We start from the raw sequence: 23,637 nt of genomic DNA on the forward strand, positions 1-23,637 counted from the left end.
CATCTTTGGGAAAGGGCTACTCATAGCCTACCTCACGACCTTCTGCTTTCTTTCTTCATCACTTGTATCTTGCAGGTATATCATCCCGTGACGACCAGATTGAAGTCTGAATTTGAAGTGTGAAGATGCATCAGCAACCACATCGTACTTTTCCATTGCTTTCATTGTGCTTCTACTGTACATGTGTGCAACTTGTGGGGTAAACATGTGATGACATTGTATGCTGGCGACACGGTCAGATGTCGTCCATGCGTCTAACGTAAACCTGCATGATATACATTGAAAAGGATTTGCCACTTGCGATCCTAGGACGAGTATCAGGTCAGCTTTGTCCTGTGTGGGCTGTATCAGATTGCTGTTCACTTCTCTATCTGTTGGATGTGTGACTTTCTGCAAGTTTCTGGTGTATGATGGCCACTTCCTTGCTTGTCACTTTGTATGATATTACATTCTGTATTCGCTGCTTCCATGGCGTGGTCTGCAAACTGCAATCCTTGGGCAAATGTCATGTTTGCTATGTTGTGCTTTGGTCGTCAGATTGTCTACACGCTGTAGTTGCATTATTTTTGTTTCACAACTGACTTCCTCAAGTACGGTGGCCACTGTACTAAGCCAACAAAGAGTATCATAAATTATCATCATTCATGTGCTGTACTAAGTAAAACTCAACCAAATTCCAAAAATTAAAACATGTTGTGGGTAGACTTGCTCCTGCAATCGATCGTTACATGTAATTCCAAATGTATTTGAAGTACTAATAATTATTATGATAAACTTTGTACAGACAGGTTTGCTCCCCACACCGGAGCTCGCGCTATTCCGCCGACTTTACTTCGGTGTGGGGAGCAAACCTTTCTGACAAATCATCGCCGAAGTCGCAACCACTACTTCGTAAACTTAGTACAATCATGGCAAAAAACTAGAACAGACAAAAAAGAGGACAAGAAGGATGTTTCTCGCTCCACATGCACTGACATAACGACATGGACCCAGACAACAGAGGCAGGAGCACACAGAGTGAGTGTAGTAGGCCGGAGCCAGATGTGAACCGGAATGGAAAAGAAAACTAGGAGCAACAACAGGGATAAACCAGAACAAGCACCACTTGGGGCCGTCAGATTAATTTCTCTGGACCGAGCCAGCCGGGAAAAAACCCTCGCGCCGACGGACGCACGAATGAAGGAAAAAACCGGGTGTATAACTATAACCCCAAGTGGCAACATGGCAGCATAAAAATAGCCACCACACATCAACAGCCAAGAAAGAAATGGAAGAAGATGGGCAGACATGAAGGGCGGGAGGGTGGGGACACTGGTGAGACACAAAAAAAACTGACTGAAGGAGTCAAGCAAAACAGAACAGCAACAAAACGAGAAAACATCAGATTCCATATTCGCAAGAAAAATAATTTTGTTGCGCGAGAAATCATTTCTCGCCTCATTTGCCCCGCTCGGTCGGCGAAACATATAACAGTCAATCATCATCATTGAATACTTGGAAAGGTAAGAACAAACCGTGACTAACACTGTTAACAAGGACGGGTGAAGTGGACTATCAAAATAAGGAGGTATACAATCACGAAGTTAAAGATGCATAACATTGCAATATACAAGGTAGTGTGAGGTGTCAAATGTACGTCCATGTTTATACGTGAGTTGGTGTGTCTGCGTGCGCGTGTGTGTCGGTGTGATCATTCTCATGGGCGTTCTTCGTCTTCTTTCTTTTCGTCATCTTGCCCACATTCTGGTCTTCTTTGCTTCTCAGAAAGCGGTAGCTCTTCTTGCGCAAGGAAAACTAGTTCTTTTCCATAGTTCTTCATGGCGTCCACTAGCTCCAGTTTCGTCCACAGCTTCTGATCAGGCAATCCTGATATTGACGAAAGTAGATGGCTTCCCAAGCCGCTGCATAGTACTTTAGGACTGGGGCGACTTGACTCAGACAAACTATTCCAGAATTGTTCATATTCGTTGAGAGCCATGAAGTAATTCTCGGGATTCAATGTCTTTAGCCTACCCATTATCAGCAGCCTCAGAACTGAGTGCTTTTCTGAGAGCTTGGCGGCCATGTCGATCAATGATCGGGACTTATCCATTTCTTCGCCCAGATTGTAATTGTCGCTATAGTGGATATCACAATGGTAGTAAGGGTTATACGAGTCCGTCCACTCATCATCATCATCATCATCATCCGGAAGAGGAATTGCGTTGAGATCTTCAAGTCCCAGAGCTGATAACAGAGTTGCGTCTGTCTGGGCTAAATCATGCAACGAATGCGCAATTTCCACAAGCCTCCGCGAGCGGTTAACGTAAGGCATGTATTTGGTCATCCTCGCAATAAGTGGTTCCATCGAGTTGATAATCACTTCTTGACACGTTTGCTCCGATCCGTCTCTCATGAACAAATCTGTGACATCGCTAAACAGGTACTGCATTGGTTCAAAGTTGAAGTCATCAAATTCTTCTTCTTCCATCTCCTCAAGTTTTCGGTCGACATCCTTCAGCAAAAGGTTTGGTAGGAATTCACGATCTTCTACAGCATGTAGTAAATGGCTTTCGGCGAGTGACTTGAACAGGCCAGCGCTGTCCCAGCTAGTGGTATCACTCAGCTGTGCTGGCAGCATCAACTCTAGGCACGACAGTGTGATAATCGACTGCTTCTTTGCTCTGCCGACCAAAGCAACATCCACATGGCTGCCGTAAATGCAACGCATAGTATCGATGCAATGGCTATGATACACGCTGGCCACACCGGTGACAATTTCCAGGTTTATGGCAGCGTCTATATATGACACGTCCAAACGAGGCCTGAGTTGATAGCGTTGCTGCACGTATAGGACAAAGAATACAGAAATTGATAGTGAAAACAACTTATTTGTGAATTCGTGAAGCATATCGGTTGACAATTTGACCTGATCACTATGATAGTACAGCCAGTTTTCCTTGGACGTTTTGGTCTTCTCGTGCGCTTCTCGTGTGCTCTGGATGGTAGTCGTGAGTCAGTCAAGTTAGAATTCAAGTCGGCAGGAATAGCGCAAGCTCACGCTTACGGAGCAACACACAATTCCCCGGGAAGAGTAAAGTAGAATTCCGACGTGACGTAAACGGACTATACGGCTGCATTTCGAGAGTGAACAGGAGACGGCGTTGTGTGCCGACTCCCCCCCCCCCCCCCCCCCCGGAAAAAGCAAAACTGCATACTAGAGTTCTTTAGCATTTCGAACACTAAGCTCCCCATGATAATTCACCGAATGTCTAACATGGCTCATTTTTTTATTTTAGCAAAATAGAATTCATGCATCATCATTTTCTCTAGTCACAAGCTCCTGCATGTGTTCGACTAGTGTAAAGTCGCCAACTAATTCCAATTTCTGCCGGAATTCACCATCACAATAGACGATACCCTAATGCAGTCCCATTTCATACTAGACCACAGCCGTCAAATTACTCCCCTTTATTGAACCACAACAACGCCAGTAGTCGTAATCTTACCGTAGGGATCCTGAATGTATTCCACAATTTTAATACTTGAAGCAAAAAGAATGAACTCCAGAACCTAGGTCTTCCGCAGACAGCTTCCTCAGCATACAAGTACGCATCTTTTATTCCCATCCTATATCTTTGCTGCCAATAGTATGGAGGATCTTGGAGAAGATAGACCACAAACGCCTATGTGACTTCTTATCAACCCATTCACTTCTGCCCTCCAATCAGTTTGTGTACCGGCCACAACACTTCATGGACGATGCCTTGACCTTGGCCATAGACCACTACCTGTCGTCACCAGCTACGTCCTGGCGCAGTACTAGTGGACATGAGCAAGGCATTGGATAAAGTATGACACCAGCTTATGATCCAAGATTTGTTTCTATTGGGTGTATCTTCGACTGCACTGCATGATTGTGCGGGCTACTTAACGGACCGTCGACAGAGAGTAGCTCTGGCAAGTAGGCAGTCTTCCGGCCTGTCTGGTTGCGAGTGTGGAGTGCCGCAGGGTAGTGTGCTAGGTCCTATGTTGTTTTAACTAAACACAATAGACGTCCATAGCGTCATCAGCACAGCACACTCCAAGCTCTTTGCGGGTGACATCCTTCTTCATACCACAAGCAGATCCGTAGCAACACTTATAAAGTCTTGACTGAGGAATCACGCTGCAGTAACATGGAACTCGATGTGGACTGCAGCGGGAACCATCCAGGCTACCACTGCTCGCTATCTGGGCCTACAAATCGATTTATTTCTTTGGTGGGAACCGTATGTCATTACCATAGGACGTAAAACGTCCCAGGAGCTAACCACCCTGAGAACCGTCCTCCCGTCACTATCCGAACGCCAGTCCCTTCTCCTCTATTCTGCCCTTATACCTCCTGACATGTTTTATGGATCAAACACGTTCTTTTCTGCTTTCTATGCTTCATCAGCGGCACCAGCTCACTGTCCTCGACAAGGGATGTGTTGTCGCAGCGTAGCTAATCTGCCCTTCCTGGCCCATACTACTCCTATGATTATACTCTCGCCTCTCGCCACTGAACTTGCAAAATTCAAGCTCCGTTTCCTTATGCACCATGCTCACACCACAAGCATTAGCTCTATTCTGAAAAAGTAACCCGAACTTGCCAGGAACACGTTAAATCGTTAGAACTATTGCTGAAAGTGTTCTTCCACGGTTAATCTAGGAGAATATTGCCTTCCTTCAGCATCTGTCCTTATTTCCCATTTTTCTCTGATTGAAAAGTTTGTCAGAAATTGGCTTGTAATTACCGGTACATGCATTTCTCCTTTACTTCTCTCTCATTTTCTCAGGACACGTTTCATTTTTTTTTATTGTATCGCCATTATAATAATTATAGGACATCAATGCCCACTTGGTTTTGATCTAATTTAAAATATCAAGTAAACAAACTACTTACCCGACATAGAATGCTAAACATGTTTTCATCGATTAGCAGCGCCTTCAAATGCTTGGAGGTTCCACACAGCTGGATGATGTCCCGCAAGGACAATAAGGGCAGTAAATGGCCTGGCCACACGTTGAATACAGCACTCTCCATTCTACACGCAGCTGACGTTAATTCCCTTGAAGTGGTATCAATAGTCAATATGCTGTTGACCGTCCGTTGCCAAGGTTTGCTCAGAAGCCTGGCCTTGTATTCCCGGTCCTCAACGGAATGACCTGAACGTCCACACAACCAACAAACACACACATACCCACACACACACACGCACACACACACACACACACACATGAAGAGGAACACATGCACAATGGCAAACATAAAAGCAGCCAGGCATATAGAAACATACTTTATCAATAAAGAATAGCTGGTCGATAGTATCATATAGTTGCATCAGCAAACCATCACTACAAGCCCTCGCACTATTTTTTGGATGGAATGTTTCCTGTATCAAAATCCTACAGTCGTCCTCATCATAAATGTACAGAAAAGAAAAAGGACGAAGGAACTAAACGTTATGCTATTATGTCCACTTTTCTTTTCCTTTCTATAAATTGAACCTTGGCTCACCATACGAGTTCATCGTATATGGTCTAAAATTACAAAACAAAACTGGACTCATCAATCATACAGACACCTCTCTCTCTCTCTCTCTCTCTCTCTCTCTCTCTCTCTCTCTCACTCTCTCACTCTCTCTCTCTCTCTCTCTCTCTCTCTCTCTCTCTCTCTCTCTCTGTCTCTCTCTGTCTCTCTCTCTGTTTTTCTCTGTCTCTCTCCCTCTCTGTCTCTCTCTCTCTCTCTCTTGCTGCTGCTAATGATCGTGATATTTATAGGCAGATATTTAATCGTCCCAGTCATGTTTGTATCTTTTTCTGCCGCCTTAGAAGATAGAAGATTCTTTCTGCTGCACTGATTAGTCCACAAAGAGCGAAACAGTTCTCTCCACCAAATAAGGATTTCACTCCTGCTCTTTTAGTAGTTGACCACCCTCATGCAGGTAGTGCCTTTGCTGTTTGCGTTATGCATAGCTCACTGACTTTTCAGTTTGAGCACTCTGGTAAGGTACGTTCGGACCTGGTTTAAATCTGGCTTTGAAAATTGTATTTTCAATTCAAATCAGGTCCGGCCTCATTTTCTCTTTGCTGCGCTGATGAGTCTACGAATGACGAAGCAGTTATGTCCCTGGATTGAGTATTACGCTCCTGTTCATAGAAGTTTAGCACTCTCGTGGTTGGTATCGCCTTTGCTGTTTGCGTTATGCAGAGCTCTCTAACTTGTCGGTTCTCTTGTTGATTGTGCTTCTTCTTCCTGTTTGTTGTCATCATTATTATTATTTTTTTTCATGGCACGTATAGTATATATACTAAAGTATTTTATTAGTGCAATTAAGAGTATAATCGATGCAGACATGGCCAGACAATAACGAGTTCATGGAAATTTTTAAGGATTTTTATGTTATTCAAAATCGATTTTCGTGTTCCGCCTATCAGTGAATAGTATCGGAATTGAGGGTACTGTGTACAAAATAGAACCTTTTATAACAGCATAATTAAAAGTGTGAACAAAAAAAAGGAAGTGCTAAAGTATTTATTCATATTTCTCTAGGGTAGTCCCCACAGACCTATGGTCTCCTTACGGGGTACCCTAGCCAATCTAGGATTGCGATACGAAATTGGCTTGGTGAAGCAGCAAGGCGGACCGATGCCGGAACTGAGTTCCAGCGGTCGGCGGCTAGATAAGAAAGAGGTAAAATCTTGTCTCAGGGCATGGATAGCCGCTTCACTTCCTGCGGGTGTCCTGCACAAAGTTGGGACGCCCCAGCAGCGGTAGTGATGTCATCCATGAGGAGTGTCTTCATGGATTTACCAATGATGCGCCGCAGGACTTCTCCTATCCCCACAGGTCGGTATCACGTGATACACACACGTAAAACACATACGTAGTACGTGGGACAAAAATCTCCCTGGCATCTGCAGTTTACTCCTCTCTGACATGTTCTCCCTTCGCGGTGACTTCGCTCACACAGATAGAGTCACCCGTGGCAAAGGCAATAATTCCCTTTCTTTACCCATTGTGAAAACTCAAGCTGGATACAAATCTATTTCATTCCTTGGTGCTGACCGCTTCAATGCGCTTCCCGACGGAATCCCTTCGCACAAATCCTATCTCCAATAATTATTCATTTCGCCAGGAACTTAACACATTCATTCATCTTGGGCACCCTGTAGGAAGACCTTAGGGTCTGTTGGGAATGCCCAAGTAAAGTAATAAAATATATAGTGAAGTAGAAAAAAAACAGGGTCCGTCCTTGGTTGCAATGCGCATTTTCTGGGTTCGATGGCAGAGATACTGTAGTTGGCAAAGCAAATTTTAAATTCCGTTCCAGAACCGCCAATGTCGAGCAGGTACTCCAGCAGCGTAGGGTGACTGACTTTTTCAAAAGCCTTTGACATGCCAAGTAGGCATATGTCATCGCCTGCTGCCGATCGTACCTATTTAGAGAGTAGTCGAGGAGTTGGTATAGGGAATCTGGCTCGAGGAGATTTGCCCAAGTGGCGATCTGTGCAATCTCGTCCATTTTGATGAACAAGCTGCAAACTTTGAAACTCAAATATGAAGAGATTGTGTGTCGTCGTTGTCATCGCATCGACAAGAGTTTTTTTTGGTCTTTTATAAGGTTTTATTATTGCTATTGATGTAGCTCTGAGCTTCTGATTAGAGCAGAAAAAACTGGTCTCTACTCTAAGAAGAGACACGAAGAAGACTCGCGAAAAGCTGCTTGTAGAGCAACAAAATATAAAGTCGGCAAGTTCTTGCTGGGAACGACGCTACATTCGGATCACTGGATCCATACTAGGCTCAAGCGATTCCTCAGGGGTCAGCGCGAAGGCAGAAATAGGCATGCGGCTACAGCCAGAAATGGACGTGTGTACACATAGGAGAGCAAGGGAAGCGCAACGCGAGCTGTAGCAGCCAGAAACGGATACATGCTCAGAAAGGGGAGCACACCGCGACATGCATGGTAGCCAGAAATGGTTACATGCGCAGAAAGGGGAGCACACCGCGACATGCACGGCAGCCAGAAACGGGTAGATGCATACAACAGAGAGCAAGTAGAGCACACTGCTAGCTGCAGAACAGCCAGAAATGGCTGGGTGCATACAAAAGGGAATCGCTTGGTGCCAAAAAAGGGGCACATAAAATGATCACGACTGATGTTCGTGACATTGTGAATGGAACAAGAAACGGTAGGGGTGGGGCGCAGTACTAGTAGTATTATGGTCAAGGAATCCAGGGATGATAAAGGTATTGGTGTTCATTATGGTGAGTTTGAGTAGATATCTGATGGGCTTACCTGGTAAGGATTAGATTCACCGGGGTTCTTGGTCTTCTTGTTCTTTTCTACCTTGTCCGTTGCCTTGTGTGGTCTGCTTGGCTTACTTCGCAAATGCTTGGAGCGATACGCTTGACATGTAGATCTACGACGAGCCAGAAGCACAATTGCAGTGTACCCAGTCACTGCACAACTCACGATAACTAATGTAGTGGGAAGCCGAGCGATCAAGGAGGCACAACACGAATAGGGCAAGGAATAGATGTATTGTATTGAAATTTCTCCGGTGCAAGAATGCTAGACAAGCAGGAGCAGAAAGACTCAGGGACACCGAAACAAAGAGAGATGATTATTCCAGGGAGAAGTTACAAAAGACCTGCATTTGCTTCTAAACACAATTTCCTGAACAAAATGCGTCGCCATTGTGTTTACATGACGGCTTACTCACCTGGCTCACAGATAGGACAACGGGACATGTAACGTTACTGGACTGTATCGGCAGCATTGAGTAAGAAACTAAGGAAGGAAAGCACGAAATAATAATGTGAACAGACTCCGATAACCCGGCAGCTTTTATATGCAGACAGCGAAAGTACACGTACTACGAATCGGGAAAGAGCGTGGAAGGCGAAAGGTCAAAAGGGGCTACTTTGGCTGAAAAGTACTTCTAGGTAGGGGGTGCAGGAATAATGCCGGCATGCAACCTTATGCATTGTTCCAAGAGTACAGTCATGTCTCATGTCTCTGTACTCTTGATTGTACCGGTATATGACGTTGTGATTGTGTAGAGCCGAAAAACCGAGGGCGTTGCGTTAGGGTCAAGTAAATAGTTGAGGTGTTGGTTTACTCATTGTTCAGATTCAGCCTGGTCAGTGTGCAACCTCAGTGCGGCGGCGGCGGTGTGGGTTTTGCCACCCATTGTTGCTAGTGCTTGTATCTTGCGTTTGAGGCTTGGCGGGCAGGTCAGGTCTGGCCGTAGGGGTACTACTTCTTGTAGTAGTACGTGTACTACCGTCCGTGCTGGTGTGTGTGCCTGTTGGTGAGGCAGCTTTCCTTGCAGTGCTACTGTACAATTTCTCTTGGGCTGTGTTTACATGAGGCGTTTCAACCCGGGTTGAGTTCGACCCGGGTCAGATTTCAACCCGCCATGTGATTGATTTTGATTGATTTTTATTTCAGGGATCCTCCAGAGGCAAATAGATGCCTATCGAAGGGAGTCTCCTAAGTAAGTATGGAAAATGAGAAAGTATGTTCGTAAGGGAGAAGAGGTAGAAGATACATTAGAATATAGAGTACAGAAGAAGTAAATTCAGTACTTCGGGTAGTACATTGCATGCTAATCATAATGAGAATTAGAAAAGCAGCATTGCGGACTACTATAACTGACATATACACAAACTATTGAAACTATCATAGATGTGGTTAGCCTAGACACAAAAGTCAGGAATACCTTTCAAAGAAAACATAGATTGCGAATGATACCGACGAACAGCAATACTAAATTTCGCTGTTGTAGAGAGTGAACGAATATCTTCAGGAAGTTTATTCCAGGCAACACTCAAAGAAAAAAGGGTTGATTTACGGAAGAAGGTGCCAGCTTTAGGAAGAATTATGGATGAAGGGTGACGACTGCTTTGGGAAGAGGGTAGCTGAAAGTGAGACAACAAGGAGGGGAATTGGGAGAATACATGGTGGAAATAGACAAGGCCAAGAATCTGCCGTCGCCATGCTAACGATTCCCAAGAGGACAGAACATTGAGGTCTTCTTTGGAAGTCGTCCAGTCAGGCCGACGCTTGAGTTTACTATTTAAGTATGCTCTAGCAGCAGTAGCCTGCAGTTTATCAAGGGTTGTGGACATGGTGGCTGAAACGGAAAACATCCAAACGGGAACAGCATATTCAAGGAGGGGACGAACATAACATTTATACAAAAGATTCACAGCAGGAAAAGGAAGGAAGTTGGACATGTGGTTTAAAAGAAAAACCCGACCTCGAAATTTGCTGGTAATGTGTTGAATATGGGGGGACAGATTGAGTGAAGGAGTGAGGATGATGCCCAGATGGCGGTGGGAAGAGGGCTGGGTCAGTAACGTACCGGCCATGGTGACGGTCCTGGGATCAGGTGGGTTTGATTTAGGTCTGCAAAAGGGAACATGGACACATTTGTTAGCATTGAAAACTGCTTTAGCTTTATGGGACCAGTTCACACATCTATCAAGGTCTAGTTGCAGGGAGGCAGTGTGCGCGGCGGGTACGACAGTAGGCGGAGAAACGCAGACCATGTTGGAATCATCCGCAAACAGAGTCAGATCGCTGGATTGGGGAATGCTGGGAAGGGAGTTGATAGAAAGGTTGAATAATAGAGGGCCTAGATGGGAGCCTTGTGGCACACCAGCGGTGAGCGACATATGGGTTGATAAGGAGGTTCCGACCCGCACAGACATCGATCGGCCTTCCAGGAAGTCCATCAGCCACGCGAATGAGTCAGGTGCACACCAACCGGACAGACATGAGGCTAGGAGGCGATGGCTGGTACGATCAAATGCCTTCGAGAAATCGAGAAAGACGGCATCACACTGGGCCCGGTTATCAAATGCAGAGCTGACAGTTGATGTGATATGCACAAGTTGGTCAACCGTGCTTCGGTGGTGGCGAAACCCGAACTGTTTCGGCGACAGTAGTTTGTGTTTCGCTACAAACGCGTACACCTGGCGGCTGATTAACGCTTCGTAGCATTTTGCCACACCATTCAGCAGAGATATCGGCCGGTAGTTAGCAGGGTCATTGCGACTTCCCTTACCCTTGTAAATTGGGGTAACGATTGCAACTTTCCACTCAAGGGGTTGGGATCGGTAAGTGGTGCAGCGGTTAAAGAGAGCAGTGAGGGATTGGGCGAGCACTTCTGCTGTCTCTCGTAGGATCCTGTTAGGAAGACTGCCAGCTGTAGACTTTCGCACACTTAGGGTCGACAGTGCCTTGAATACTTCTACGATAGACAGAGGGCGGATGGCAAATGTTTCCGAAGAAGAAGGCATGGCGAGATCACGATGATCTGCATCCGACGACGGTGTAGCTTGACTATTCTTGGCGAACTGTTGACAGAAGATGTTCGCTTTCTCAGGGTCGGTAACCGCTAAGGTATCGACTCCTTGTATATCAGGTATAGCGGTGTGAGGACAATTGATGTGGCACATTTTCTTGACTCTCTTCCACCAGTCATAAGATCCTCGATCTGCATGAAGGCCTTCTGACATCTGGTCGTAGAAGTGACGTTTAGCTTTACGGATGGCAGCGACGAGGCAGTTCCTTGAAATGCGATAAACAGCCCAGCACTCAGGGGTATTGACACGTTTTGCAGCAGCAAATAGTCGATCTCGACGTTGACGGAGGCGATGGTGCACAGAGGTGAACCAAGGCTTTCCATAACGATTTGTTCGTTTTCGAACCTTCGGAACAAAAGATAATATGGCTGTGTCAACTAGTGTTCGCCAGGAGACCCATGCTTCATCTGTACTACTGGCTTCTTGTACAGCAGCGAGAAGAGGGAGGCTCCAAAGGTGGTTATTAAGTGCGGGCCAGTCTGTGGCTGCATAGTTGTTCACGAGCAAATCAGAGTGCACTGGTTGCTGGGAACGAGTCTGTATTGCGAGATCAAATACCACAGGACAGTGATCAGAAACAGGGGGAAGTGTGGTGAGGTTGTGGATGAGGAATGGTTGGTTACAGAGAACAAGGTCCAGGAGAGAAGAGCTCTGACCTGCGGCGGAGAAACGTGTTGGGCGGTCGCGTACAAGTTGTGTAAAACCAGTATCATCCAGCAGTTCGACAAGGCATTTTCCAGCAGCAGTGTTCGGGTCCTGCCTATACCATTCGTTGTGCCGAGCATTAAAGTCACCGAGGATGATAATGGAAGCCGTAGTGTCCGTAATGGAAGAGATGGACTTGTGCACAAAATGAATGGCGCGTTTACATTTAGAAAAGCGATCCTGTCAGCTTTTCTATTATTGTGTTCACATGGCAGAAAAACGACATCGCTATGCTACGTAAGTTTCTACGTAAGGTGCTCGGTATTTCACTTAGGCTACGTAAGTATCTACGTAAGGTGCTCGGTAGAGGGCTTGAAAGTGCTACGTCACAGCATAGCAACAATTTCAAAAATTCAAAAATTGGATCCACTTGGATCCAGTTTTTGTATGGATCCAAGCACATTTCAAGCCGTCTTATTCACAGCAAGGTGGTGTAACCAGTGAACTGACTGATTTGGCTACTGGGGGCGGGGTTACAACTGGTGGCGAAGTAAAAGTCTCCCCTGCATACGACATGAGTGAGTTGCTATTCACCCACATACTGAGGCAATAGCAAAGTCACACCTGAGTGGATCCAAAAATAGAAATCTGATGTCAACTTACTACTCCCTGGCCGTTTTTGACGTCATCACTTTCAAGCCCTAATAAAAAAAAAGATCTACCAAAGCGTGCTAGCCGCGTGCTGTGCACGTGCACGGCAGACATTGTGTTGCATGCAGAGCAGTCCGTTTTCGGATGTGCATGCGCGAGGAACTTCCTTCTTTGGAACTGCTTCTTGCATGAGCTGTTTCGGATATTTCGTCTCCTGGCTTATTTCGCTTCGGCTCTGCTGAGACCTCCTTTCACGGAATATTACTTACTAATGACAGGTGAGTTGACCAGTTCCCTTTGATTCATTTTCTTGTGTTGACTCTTTCATTTACGAAAAAGTGTGCTGATTTTAGGTGGAATAGAATAAATAATGGAAAAGCTGACAGGACCTCTTTTCTAAATTTAGCTTTTCTGCTGTCGAGGCCTCCTTTTACGGAATACTCAATGACGGGTGATCTCTGAGTTGACCAGTTTCCTTCGATTCATTGGAAAGGCTTCCTGTCTGAAGCCTTTCCATACTGGTACTCGATGTTCCAGTTTTGTGACACGAGAATGGCACGAGAATTAGTGTACCGCTGAGTGTACCGCTATACACGTGGTCGACACGTAGTCGACACATTGTTGATACTTTTTTGACACGTGACCCCGTCAACGGTCTGCTTTGTGCCAATGACACTCGGTAAACGCCGATGTCGCGTACAACAAAGACGACTATCCCGTACGCGAAATAGTTGAGAACTGCATGACGTGGACCTGATGGCAAGGACAACTGCGAGGAGGCCCCTTTCGGTACCCCTGACGGGAAGGAGAACTGCAGAAGTCGACGAAGTCGAACGAGGAGGCCCCTTTCCGTACCCCGTACTGCAAAGTGCCATTGATGGATGCCTTTTGCACCTGGAACGACCCCTTAAACGCTGTCGCGGCGACTATCCCGTACGCGAAATAGTTGAGAACTGCTGACGTGGACCTTTTGCACCTGGAACGGCCCCGTAAACGCTGTCGTGTCGGCGGAATGAATGTGCAGGGTGAAAAGAATTGCTGCAAAGACGTCCCCTCTAGGCCTTTGGAGACGTCGTGGGAACTCCTTCCGGTACTATACAAACTGCTGACGTGACCGTGGACATGTACATGGAGACATGGTGGGACTTCATGTACATGGATACATGGTGGGAATTCCTTCCGGCAGCCCCGTACCGCAAAGCCAACGGTGGGGAAGGAGAAGTGCAGACGTGCAGGAAGACGAACGAGGAGGAACCAGGACGAGCGAGCAATGGCAGGACTAGCTGGACCGTAAGTAATAGCTGAATTGTGCATGACAACTTGACATCCATGCGGCACTCGCCACTTGCCGCTGCATATTTCTTGCCCACTAACAATGTCTCTCCTCTGCCCCCTGTGTGTCCACAGCCCTGTTGCTGAATTGAATTGAACTGTTGCTGAATTGGCCCGATGAATCGAATGTCTTCCGCAACTGGAACGGCCCAGTAAACGCTGTCGTGTCGGCGACTGAATGTGCAGGAGGGAAAATATTGCTGCGAAGACGTCTCCTCTAGACCACGGTAAGGCAACCCATTGATATGTTGCCAGTTACCTGTGGTGACCAACTGTTAGGTGTGCAGGCTGAGAGAGAGAGATCTCCCTGTAGCTCTGCTAGTCTATTATACCAATCGTATAGGTGTGACATGATATAGGTGTGACATGATATAGGTGTGACATGATATGAGTGGTATATGATAACGTGTGGTGCCAATGTATAACTAAGGTAACGCAATGCAACACCAGAGCATTAGTACTTGAAGGCAATACATTACACTCTGTAAACTAACACCACTACATTACCTTCTACTAACACGTTATTAGGTGGAGAGTGTCTTGTACTCACGTCTCCTCTAGACCACGGTAAGGCAACCCATTGATATGTTGCCAGTTACCTTCTAACTTACTAACACGTTATCAGGTGGAGAGTGTCTTGTACTCACGTTATCAGGTCAAAAAAATGTAATGGTCTACAGTCGTGTCGGAAGGGTACGGTGGGACTGTAGACCTGTTACCTTCTAACACGTTATCACTATATCAGGTCGAGAGCGTATTGTAGTCACTCTCTCTATTCCTGTACTTCATTACGTTTCAGGTGTACGTATAACTTTTCCAAAAATTTTTTAAAATGGTTCACGTCTTCAGATAGAGAGCGTATTGCACCCACTGTCTAGTCTGTAGTGCATTGAGATTTTGTTGATCGCACATGAAAATGGATACACAGACAAAGCAGGCCAAGTACATGGCGAGATGTCGCCAAAAGAACGTCTTCAGATAGAGAGCGTATTGCACCCACTGTCTAGTCGATTTTGTGGATCGCACATGAAATGGATACACAGACAAAGCAGGCCAAGTACATGAGAGAGTGGACGATGTGCGGATCGACACGGCCTGTGGGTACTTAATTAAAGTTACCGTGACATAACTAGGATAAAAGTAAATCACTGCAAAGACGTTGCCAAGTATGTGAGCACTTTGGACTTGACAGAAGAGTGCAGGGGCGACGTTGACAAAACATACCACAGTGACTGTCACCATCATGACAGCAGGGCACATCGCACGCAGCATCGCAGATCCTGTCGAATTGCGCATCATAATATTGCAAAATTGCTCCTGTGCATGCAAGTGGATTTCATTGCACTTCTCAGTTTGGGAAATGCTCGATTATGACAATTCTGCGTGTGAGTGCACTAGCCCTGAACATACATGTACATTGTAGGTGACCCGTTTGTGGTGTCTCATAGCTAGCCCTTTCCCAAAGATGCTGGCCACTTTTTTGGAACTTTTCGTTGTTTAGGAAGAAATCGCAGCTTTCGCAACTTTCTTCATTTTCCGGAACTATTTGGCAACTTCTCCGCAACCTTGGCGCAATTGGCCCATAAGCTCATTGCGTAATCCCATATTTGGGAGATATGATGTAATCGCGTTCCGTGGCAAAGTGCCGAGTTGTGGGCAAAGTAAGCATGCAATATCGTCTTCTGGATGGTGTCATTGACAACAATTTATTTGATATTCTTGAGCAAGCTGTCTTCTCAGCGTGTGTTTTGTGCAATTACCAACCCACATTGGTTGCTACCTGATATGGTCTCGATGTCAATACAATTTTCACACCTTCATTCGTAAATCGCCCTGTCCTGTTTAACAATGTACATAATTATGTAAATAAGCGAACATTTTATTATTATCACAGATAACGGTGGTGTTCCCAGAAACTTTATTATTTAGGTGCAGCTTAGCACTGTGCACATTATTCTTTCTATTTGCTGTGTTGAGAGCGTTGTGATTACTCTGTTCTTTCTTGTTTTGGCACCACCCCACACCCTATTATTTGACCAATATTGTGTAATGGGTAGCCGAGTGGTAGGCGCGGTGAAATCAACAAGAATTACTTTTATTCTACTTCTTTCAGGTACACACCTGAGATATAATTATTAGTGAAAGAAGAAGCGGCAAAAATAACTTTCTCTCCGGTGCAAACCTGGAGGTTGAATAGCTCGTTATCATCAAAATCTCATCTTCATCAAAACAGAAATGCGCAGCCGCTTATATGCAGCAGACGCCTAACGCTTACATACGGAGATACACTAAATATACATCAGGCAAAGCTCCGTATTAGTTCCGTACTGATTCCGTATTGGTCGGGCAGGGATACTACACCCTCCCTTCCTACAGATAATCACGCCCTCGTGATTTTCAAAAAATCAGTGAAGAGTTACGAACACAGCGTCAACCGGAAGATGGCAAATAATATATCGGAAATGATAACGTTTAGAGTAGACAGAAGAAATGAACTGATAACAAATCATAAAGTAGAAGCACACCAGGATCACACGATCTCACGGGGTCAAAAGGGGAAAGAACTGTCCTCCAAATAGGACCTGAAAATCCACAGCACTCTTGCTGCACAACGCTGGCACAGCCAGGAACATCGCAGTTCAAAAACCGAACTGAATACACTATAACTATAAGGGGCGTTGTCACACACATTGTCCCACGTTAGCTGGGTAAACCGTGGCTCACCATGATCAGACGCCTACCAAACTAAACTGGATTCACACACTCGCATAAAGGAAGACTGAAAAGAACAGGGAGACTGAAGGAAGAGAGGAAAGAAAATGCCATACCTAGAATCAGAGTTAGTAACCACGGCGGCGGCTGGAGCTACGGCGGAGGGCAAGCCAGGTTTTATCTTCATCTTGGTTGAGCCGGTCACTCAGAGCGGCTAGCTCGGCGTCAGACAAATGACCTCCCTCCTCGTCTTGAATCGTGGTCTTCACATTGTCGATAGCATCGCTTTGCGCGACGTTAAGAGTGATGGTCTAGCCAGGAAGAGTGTTGACGAAAATCTGCATCCCACCACGGAGGCGAAGTACCAAGTGAAGAGTGGGCTCCTGCTTCCGACTGCGTGCCGGCGAAAAATCAAACGCTGCTGGTCTTGGGGAACACCCTCCTTGTCTTGGGCAGCAGCCTGCCTGTTGTCGTCCTCATCAGCTTCGCCAGCACCACCGGTAGTATACTTGATGTAGGTAGCGGGTCGCTTGGAATCGCCATCGGAGTCTCCAGTGTGTGCCGTGCGGAGAGAAGGGTGATCCACGCTAGCACCCTGACTGAGCTGCAGGCTAATAAGCAGTGCCAGGCCGAGGAAGGCAAGAAACATGATTCTCATCTTGATTCGTCGCACGGAGCTGTAGCGGGTTGAGCCATCGGAGTCTGGGGTCGAATCACGTTGTTTTATTTAAAACTACACCGCTGCCACCAATGTAATGGGTAGCCGAGTGGTAGGCGCGGTGAAATCAACAAGAATTACTTTTATTCTACTTCTTTCAGGTACACACCTGAGATATAATTATTAGTGAAAGAAGAAGCGGCAAAAATAACTTTCTCTCCGGTGCAAACCTGGAGGTTGAATAGCTCGTTATCATCAAAATCTCATCTTCATCAAAACAGAAATGCGCAGCCGCTTATATGCAGCAGACGCCTAACGCTTACATACGGAGATACACTAAATATACATCAGGCAAAGCTCCGTATTAGTTCCGTACTGCTTCCGTATTGGTCGGGCAGGGATACTACAATTGTATTTCGTCACCTACAGTGTTCTAAGCTGCCATTCCTTTTACTAGTGCTTCCTGTTGGCACATCCAATAAACCAGTCCTTTATCCCGCCAGTACTCAGACGCCTACTAATCGTATTCAGTACTCCACGAGTACAAACTGTATATTAATTTTTATGATTGAATGGAAAAACAATCACTTTGAACGAAGATTGTGAGTTCTCGAAGAGTGCTATGGTGAAGTAACTAGGAAAAGAAAGTTCCAAAGAAGTCCAGTGTTGACATTAAGAACAACATCGCATTAGAGCAGCATGAACGGCCGGAAGGTAATGCGAGAAATAAAATTTCTCCAGTCGGGGCAGAAACACCTTCACAAGGGAGTGATCAACAGCGACAGTTTCTAAAAACAGACCATGTGGAAACCATATGACAAAATGGGCAGCCTCCACACCGCAAACATACATCTGCGTTTGAACTTGGTAGTAGTAGGTGTGCGTTCGCTTGAGGACCAAATTGCCATCAACATCCGTCAAGCATGAAGTCCGCCGTCCAGCAAACTCACGAAGCGACATACCATTCCGCATGGTGAAAGGACACTTGATCTCCACCACACGCTGCAGTTTGCCATTGACCATGACGAGACCATCAGGCGAAGCACTAAGCCATGGTTTGGTTGGATGGATGAAAAGGCCACAGGATTCGACGACAACAGGAACATCCGAAGTCTGTGCACGTGTGATGTAGGCTTTGACAGCATCACGTTCATGCGCTAAGCCATACTTCATAGCCGCTGTAGAATGCTGCGGTGGAGCCAATTTCCTGTTGATGATGGTGGAGAAATCATCACTTCGTCGGCTTGCAATGCTCTTAACAAGTGTTGCAGTCACTCGTAGTCACCGCTCATTGTACCAGGAGAGGTTAGTTGACTGTCCGTTCGTCTTCCTTGCAATTTCAGCTGCACAGGCACTGGACACAGCAACACGGTGTTCATAAAAATCAGCAGGTGATTCCGGATCAATAGCGGCCATAGGCACAGGTGCCTCACAAGAAGACTCTGGTACACCCATCTGGCGCTCATTGTCTGACTCACTGCTGCTGCCCTCGTCACATTACGAGTCATCTGAGCTTGGGACAGGAGAATGTTCAAGTAGCTTTAGCCAACATGAGCTGCCATACATCTTGATCTTTCCCGATTTGTCCTCTGCCAGAGCCTTCTCCTCAACGCGCTCCAAGTCATTACGCAGCCTGGCAACTGCCTCAGGGTTGACAAATCTGCGGTTTGTAGGCCTTGGGTCATCAAACGGGATGCTCTTTTTCTTTTCTCCAAGATCTCTGCCTGAATACGTGTCCTTCTTCAGGTGGACTTCCGTTACTCTGCTGGCCTTGACGCGTGCTGCTCGGGGATGATTCCATTGCATAAGTTTCTCAGTACAATTTTTGGCTGCCTCTTCACGCAGGCCAAGCCTTACAAAGTCCTCCAATGCATATAATAGGCCCGCTATGTGGTTACAGGAACCAGCTAACCCAGCAGGGCATGTGCAGTAGGCAGTGAGAACCGTAGGGACATGTGACACACCGCCAGCATGTGCAGCATATCCCGGCGAAAGTTGTATTTCCTGTCCTTATGGAAAGAGGGCAGGACGACGCAGCGTACAAAACAGAATTGTGGAAAGACAGGCAGTGAATTGAACTGGATTCTGGATGTGGCCTGACTTGAAGAACCTGAACCCTTTGTCTATTCCACGGAACGAGCTGTACTTGGCTGTGCCTGAATCACCATCCTCCTCGTCATCCTCCCCTTCATCATCCTCCCATTCGTCATCAACTTCAGCAGGGACAGCACCATCAGTAGCTTAGCACTATCAGCAATTCAGGTTTCGTTCCCGATCGACGAGCATTACGGCAAGCTAGCCAACGCTTCAATTCTTTCACGGAAAGTTGACTTGCCAAGCGTTGAGAGCCATCAGTATTCCGACCTAACGATGCTCCAGGCACATCGTCCTCGGAGAGCTTCACAGCCTGCGCCTCCATCTCCGACAAACAAAAGACTACGAAAAGTTTTCCTTGCAGAAGCTGACATTCCAAATACAAGGCCGAGATTTGCTTCTGCCCACAACTCGGCACTTTCACTTTCCAGGTTGGTCGCGTAGACCTACGCATGACATCATTACGCAATGGGCCTATGGCATGGGGTCAAAAGGTCAAGTCACCGACTACATGTTGCATTGTTGGACAAATACATACTCGTGCTTGCTCATTTCTCGCCTGCCTTCAGGCTCATTTCTGAGAAACAGTAGATCAACGGTAGTTATGATAATTATGTACATTCCCTTTTCCGTGCACTGTAATGATGTACATGTAGGATACATGCAACAGGCTACTGGCAATGTGTAAAGTGGTGGTTCACAGCAGGAAGGGGTGTACGAGTTTGCTGTCGCAGCATCGCTGCATTTCTGCTATTTCTGCTCCCTGTTCTGTAGGTTTTGCACAAGAACTCTCCAATTTTGAGTTGCGATATTGGCAACTTTTGAGCTTTTTCTGAAAATATGGATGCGATTTCAGCAACTAGCACTTGTTTTGGCACGGTTGCGAAAAGCATAAGTTGCGAAAAACTATGGCATCTTTGGGAAAGGGCTACTCATAGCCTACCTCACGACCTTCTGCTTTCTTTCTTCATCACTTGTATCTTGCAGGTATATCATCCCGTGACGACCAGATTGAAGTCTGAATTTGAAGTGTGAAGATGCATCAGCAACCACATCGTACTTTTCCATTGCTTTCATTGTGCTTCTACTGTACATGTGTGCAACTTGTGGGGTAAACATGTGATGACATTGTATGCTGGCGACACGGTCAGATGTTGTCCATGCGTCTAACGTAAACCTGCATGATATACATTGAAAGGGATTTGCCACTTGCGATCCTAGGACGAGTATCAGGTCAGCTTTGTCCTGTGTGGGCTGTATCAGATTGCTGTTCACTTCTCTATCTGTTGGATGTGTGACTTTCTGCAAGTTTCTGGTGTATGATGGCCACTTCCTTGCTTGTCACTTTGTATGATATTACATTCTGTATTCGCTGCTTCCATGGCGTGGTCTGCAAACTGCAATCCTTGGGCAAATGTCATGTTTGCTATGTTGTGCTTTGGTCGTCAGATTGTCTACACGCTGTAGTTGCATTATTTTTGTTTCACAACTGACTTCCTCAAGTACGGTGGCCACTGTACTAAGCCAACAAAGAGTATCGTAAATTATCATCATTCATGTGCTGTACTAAGTAAAACTCAACCAAATTCCAAAAATTAAAACATGTTGTGGATAGACTTGCTCCTGCAATCGATCGTTACATGTAATTCCAAATGTATTTGAAGTACTAATAATTATTATGATAAACTTTGTACAGAAAGGTTTGCTCCCCACACCGGAGCTCGCGCTATTCCGCCGACTTTACTTCGGTGTGGGGAGCAAACCTTTCTGACAAATCATCGCCGAAGTCGCAACCACTACTTCGTAAACTTAGTACAATCATGGCAAAAACTAGAACAGACAAAAAAGAGGACAAGAAGGATGTTTCTCGCTCCACATGCACTGACATAACGACATGGACCCAGACAACAGAGGCAGGAGCACACAGAGTGAGTGTAGTAGGCCGGAGCCAGATGTGAACCGGAATGGAAAAGAAAACTATGAGTAACAACAGGGTACAGACTCCAGGAGGAAAAAAATTGTAAATTCATCTAACATAAATAAACAAGAACAAGCACCACTTGGGGCCGTCAGATTAATTTCTCTGGACCGAGCCAGCCGGGAAAAAACCCTCGCGCCGACGGACGCACGAATGAAGGAAAAAACCGGGTGTATAACTATAACCCCAAGTGGCAACATGGCAGCATAAAATTAAAAATAGCCACTACACATCAACAGCCAAGAAAGAAATGGAAGAAGATGGGCAGACATGAAGGGCGGGAGGGTGGGGACACTGGTGAGACACAAAAAAAACTGACTGAAGGAGTCAAGCAAAACAGAACAGCAACAAAACGAGAAAACATCAGATTCCATATTCGCAAGAAAAATAATTTTGTTGCGCGAGAAATCATTTCTCGCCTCATTTGCCCCGCTCGGTCGGCGAAACATATAACAGTCAATCATCATCATTGAATACTTGGAAAGGTAAGAACAAACCGTGACTAACACTGTTAACAAGGATGGGCGAAGTGGACTATCAAAATAAGGAGGTATACAATCACGAAGTTAAAGATGCATAACATTGCAATATACAAGGTAGTGTGAGGTGTCAAATGTACGTCCATGTTTATACGTGAGTTGGTGTGTCTGCGTGCGCGTGTGTGTCGGTGTGATCATTCTCATGCGCGTTCTTCGTCTTCTTTCTTTTCGTCATCTTGCCCACATTCTGGTCTTCTTTGCTTCTCAGAAAGCGGTAGCTCTTCTTGCGCAAGGAAAACTAGTTCTTTTCCATAGTTCTTCATGGCGTCCACTAGCTCCAGTTTCGTCCACAGCTTCTGATCAGGCAATCCTGATATTGACGAAAGTAGATGGCTTCCCAAGCCGCTGCATAGTACTTTACGACTGGGGCGACTTGACTCAGACAAACTATTCCAGAATTGTTCATATTCGTTGAGAGCCATGAAGTAATTCTCGGGATTCAATGTCTTTAGCCTACCCATTATCAGCAGCCTCAGAACTGAGTGCTTTTCTGAGAGCTTGGCGGCCATGTCGATCAATGATCGGGACTTATCCATTTCTTCGCCCAGATTGTAATTGTCGCAATAGTTGATATCACAATGGTAGTAAGGGTTATACGAGTCCGTCCACTCATCATCATCATCATCATCATCATCATCATCATCATCATCATCATCATCATCATCATCCGGAAGAGGAATTGCGTTGAGATCTTCAAGTCCCAGAGCTGATAACAAAGTTGCGTCTGTCTGGGCTAAATCATGCAACGAATGCGCAATTTCCACAAGCCTCCTCGAGCGGTTAACGTAAGGCATGTATTTGGTCAACCTCGCAATAAGTGGTTCCATCGAGTTGATAATCACTTCTTGACACGTTTGCTCCGATCCGTCTCTCATGAACAAATCTGTGACATCTCTAAACAGGTACTGCATTGGTTCAAAGTTGAAGTCATCAAATTCTTCTTCTTCCATCTCCTCAAGTTTTCGGTCGACATCCTTCAGCAAAAGGTTTGGTAGGAATTCACGATCTTCTAGAGCATGTAGTAAATGGTTTTCGGCGAGTGACTTGAACAGGCCAGCGCTGTCCCAGCTAGTGGTATCACTCAGCTGTGCTGGCAGCATCAACTCTAGGCACGACAGTGTGATAATCGACTGCTTCTTTGCTCTGCCGACCAAAGCAACATCCACATGGCTGCCGTAAATGCAACGCATAGTATCGATGCAATGGCTATGATACACGCTGGCCACACCGGTGACAATTTCCAGGTTTATGGCAGCGTCTAAATATGACACGTCCAAACGAGGCCTGAGTTGATAGCGTTGCTGCACGTATAGGACAAAGAATACAGAAATTGATAGTGAAAACAACTTATTTGTGAATTCGTGAAGCATATCGGTTGACAATTTGACCTGATCACTATGATAGTACAGCCAGTTTTCCTTGGACGTTTTGGTTTTCTCGTGTGCTCTGGATGGTAGTCGTGAGTCAGTCAAGTGAGAATTCAAGTCGGCAGGAATAGCGCAAGCTCACGCTTACGGAGCAACACACAATTCCCTGGGAAGAGTAAAGTAGAATTCCGACGTGACGTAAACGGACTATACGGCTGCATTTCGAGTGTGAACAGGAGACGGCGTTGTGTGCCGAGTCCCCCCCCCCCCGGAAA

The 23,637-nt window shown here is 45.9% G+C and overlaps 1 protein-coding gene and 1 long non-coding RNA gene across 2 annotated transcripts; both read right to left on the reverse strand.

The window, feature by feature from the left end:
• Nucleotides 1–1,306: 1,306 nt before the first annotated feature.
• On the reverse strand, nucleotides 1,307–5,038 carry LOC135806823 (uncharacterized). Its single transcript, XM_065321017.1, has 2 exons — nucleotides 4,907–5,038; nucleotides 1,307–2,821 (listed from the first exon to the last, which is right to left on the reverse strand). The coding sequence occupies exons 1-2, from the start codon at nucleotides 4,925–4,927 to the stop codon at nucleotides 1,697–1,699; spliced, it is 1,146 nt and encodes a 381-aa protein (XP_065177089.1). The 5' UTR covers nucleotides 4,928–5,038; the 3' UTR covers nucleotides 1,307–1,696.
• Nucleotides 5,039–5,068: 30 nt separating this feature from the next.
• Nucleotides 5,069–8,825, reverse strand: LOC135806824 (uncharacterized). Its single transcript, XR_010551296.1, has 3 exons — nucleotides 8,734–8,825; nucleotides 8,307–8,430; nucleotides 5,069–5,169 (listed from the first exon to the last, which is right to left on the reverse strand). It is a non-coding gene; the product is annotated as an uncharacterized LOC135806824 (long non-coding RNA).
• Nucleotides 8,826–23,637: the final 14,812 nt, after the last annotated feature.

The sequence above is a fragment of the Sycon ciliatum genome, chromosome 1 (assembly GCF_964019385.1).
Source record: "Sycon ciliatum chromosome 1, ocSycCili1.1, whole genome shotgun sequence".
NCBI classification, from domain to species: Eukaryota; Metazoa; Porifera; class Calcarea; order Leucosolenida; family Sycettidae; genus Sycon; species Sycon ciliatum.

Coding starts and splice junctions, on each gene's coding strand:
- LOC135806823 (XM_065321017.1), bottom strand. CDS start 4,927: ATGTTTAGCATTCTATGTCGG. Junction 2,822..4,906: donor TGTTTAGCATTCTATGTCGG/GTAAGTAGTTTG, acceptor CTATACGTGCAG/CAACGCTATCAACTCAGGCC.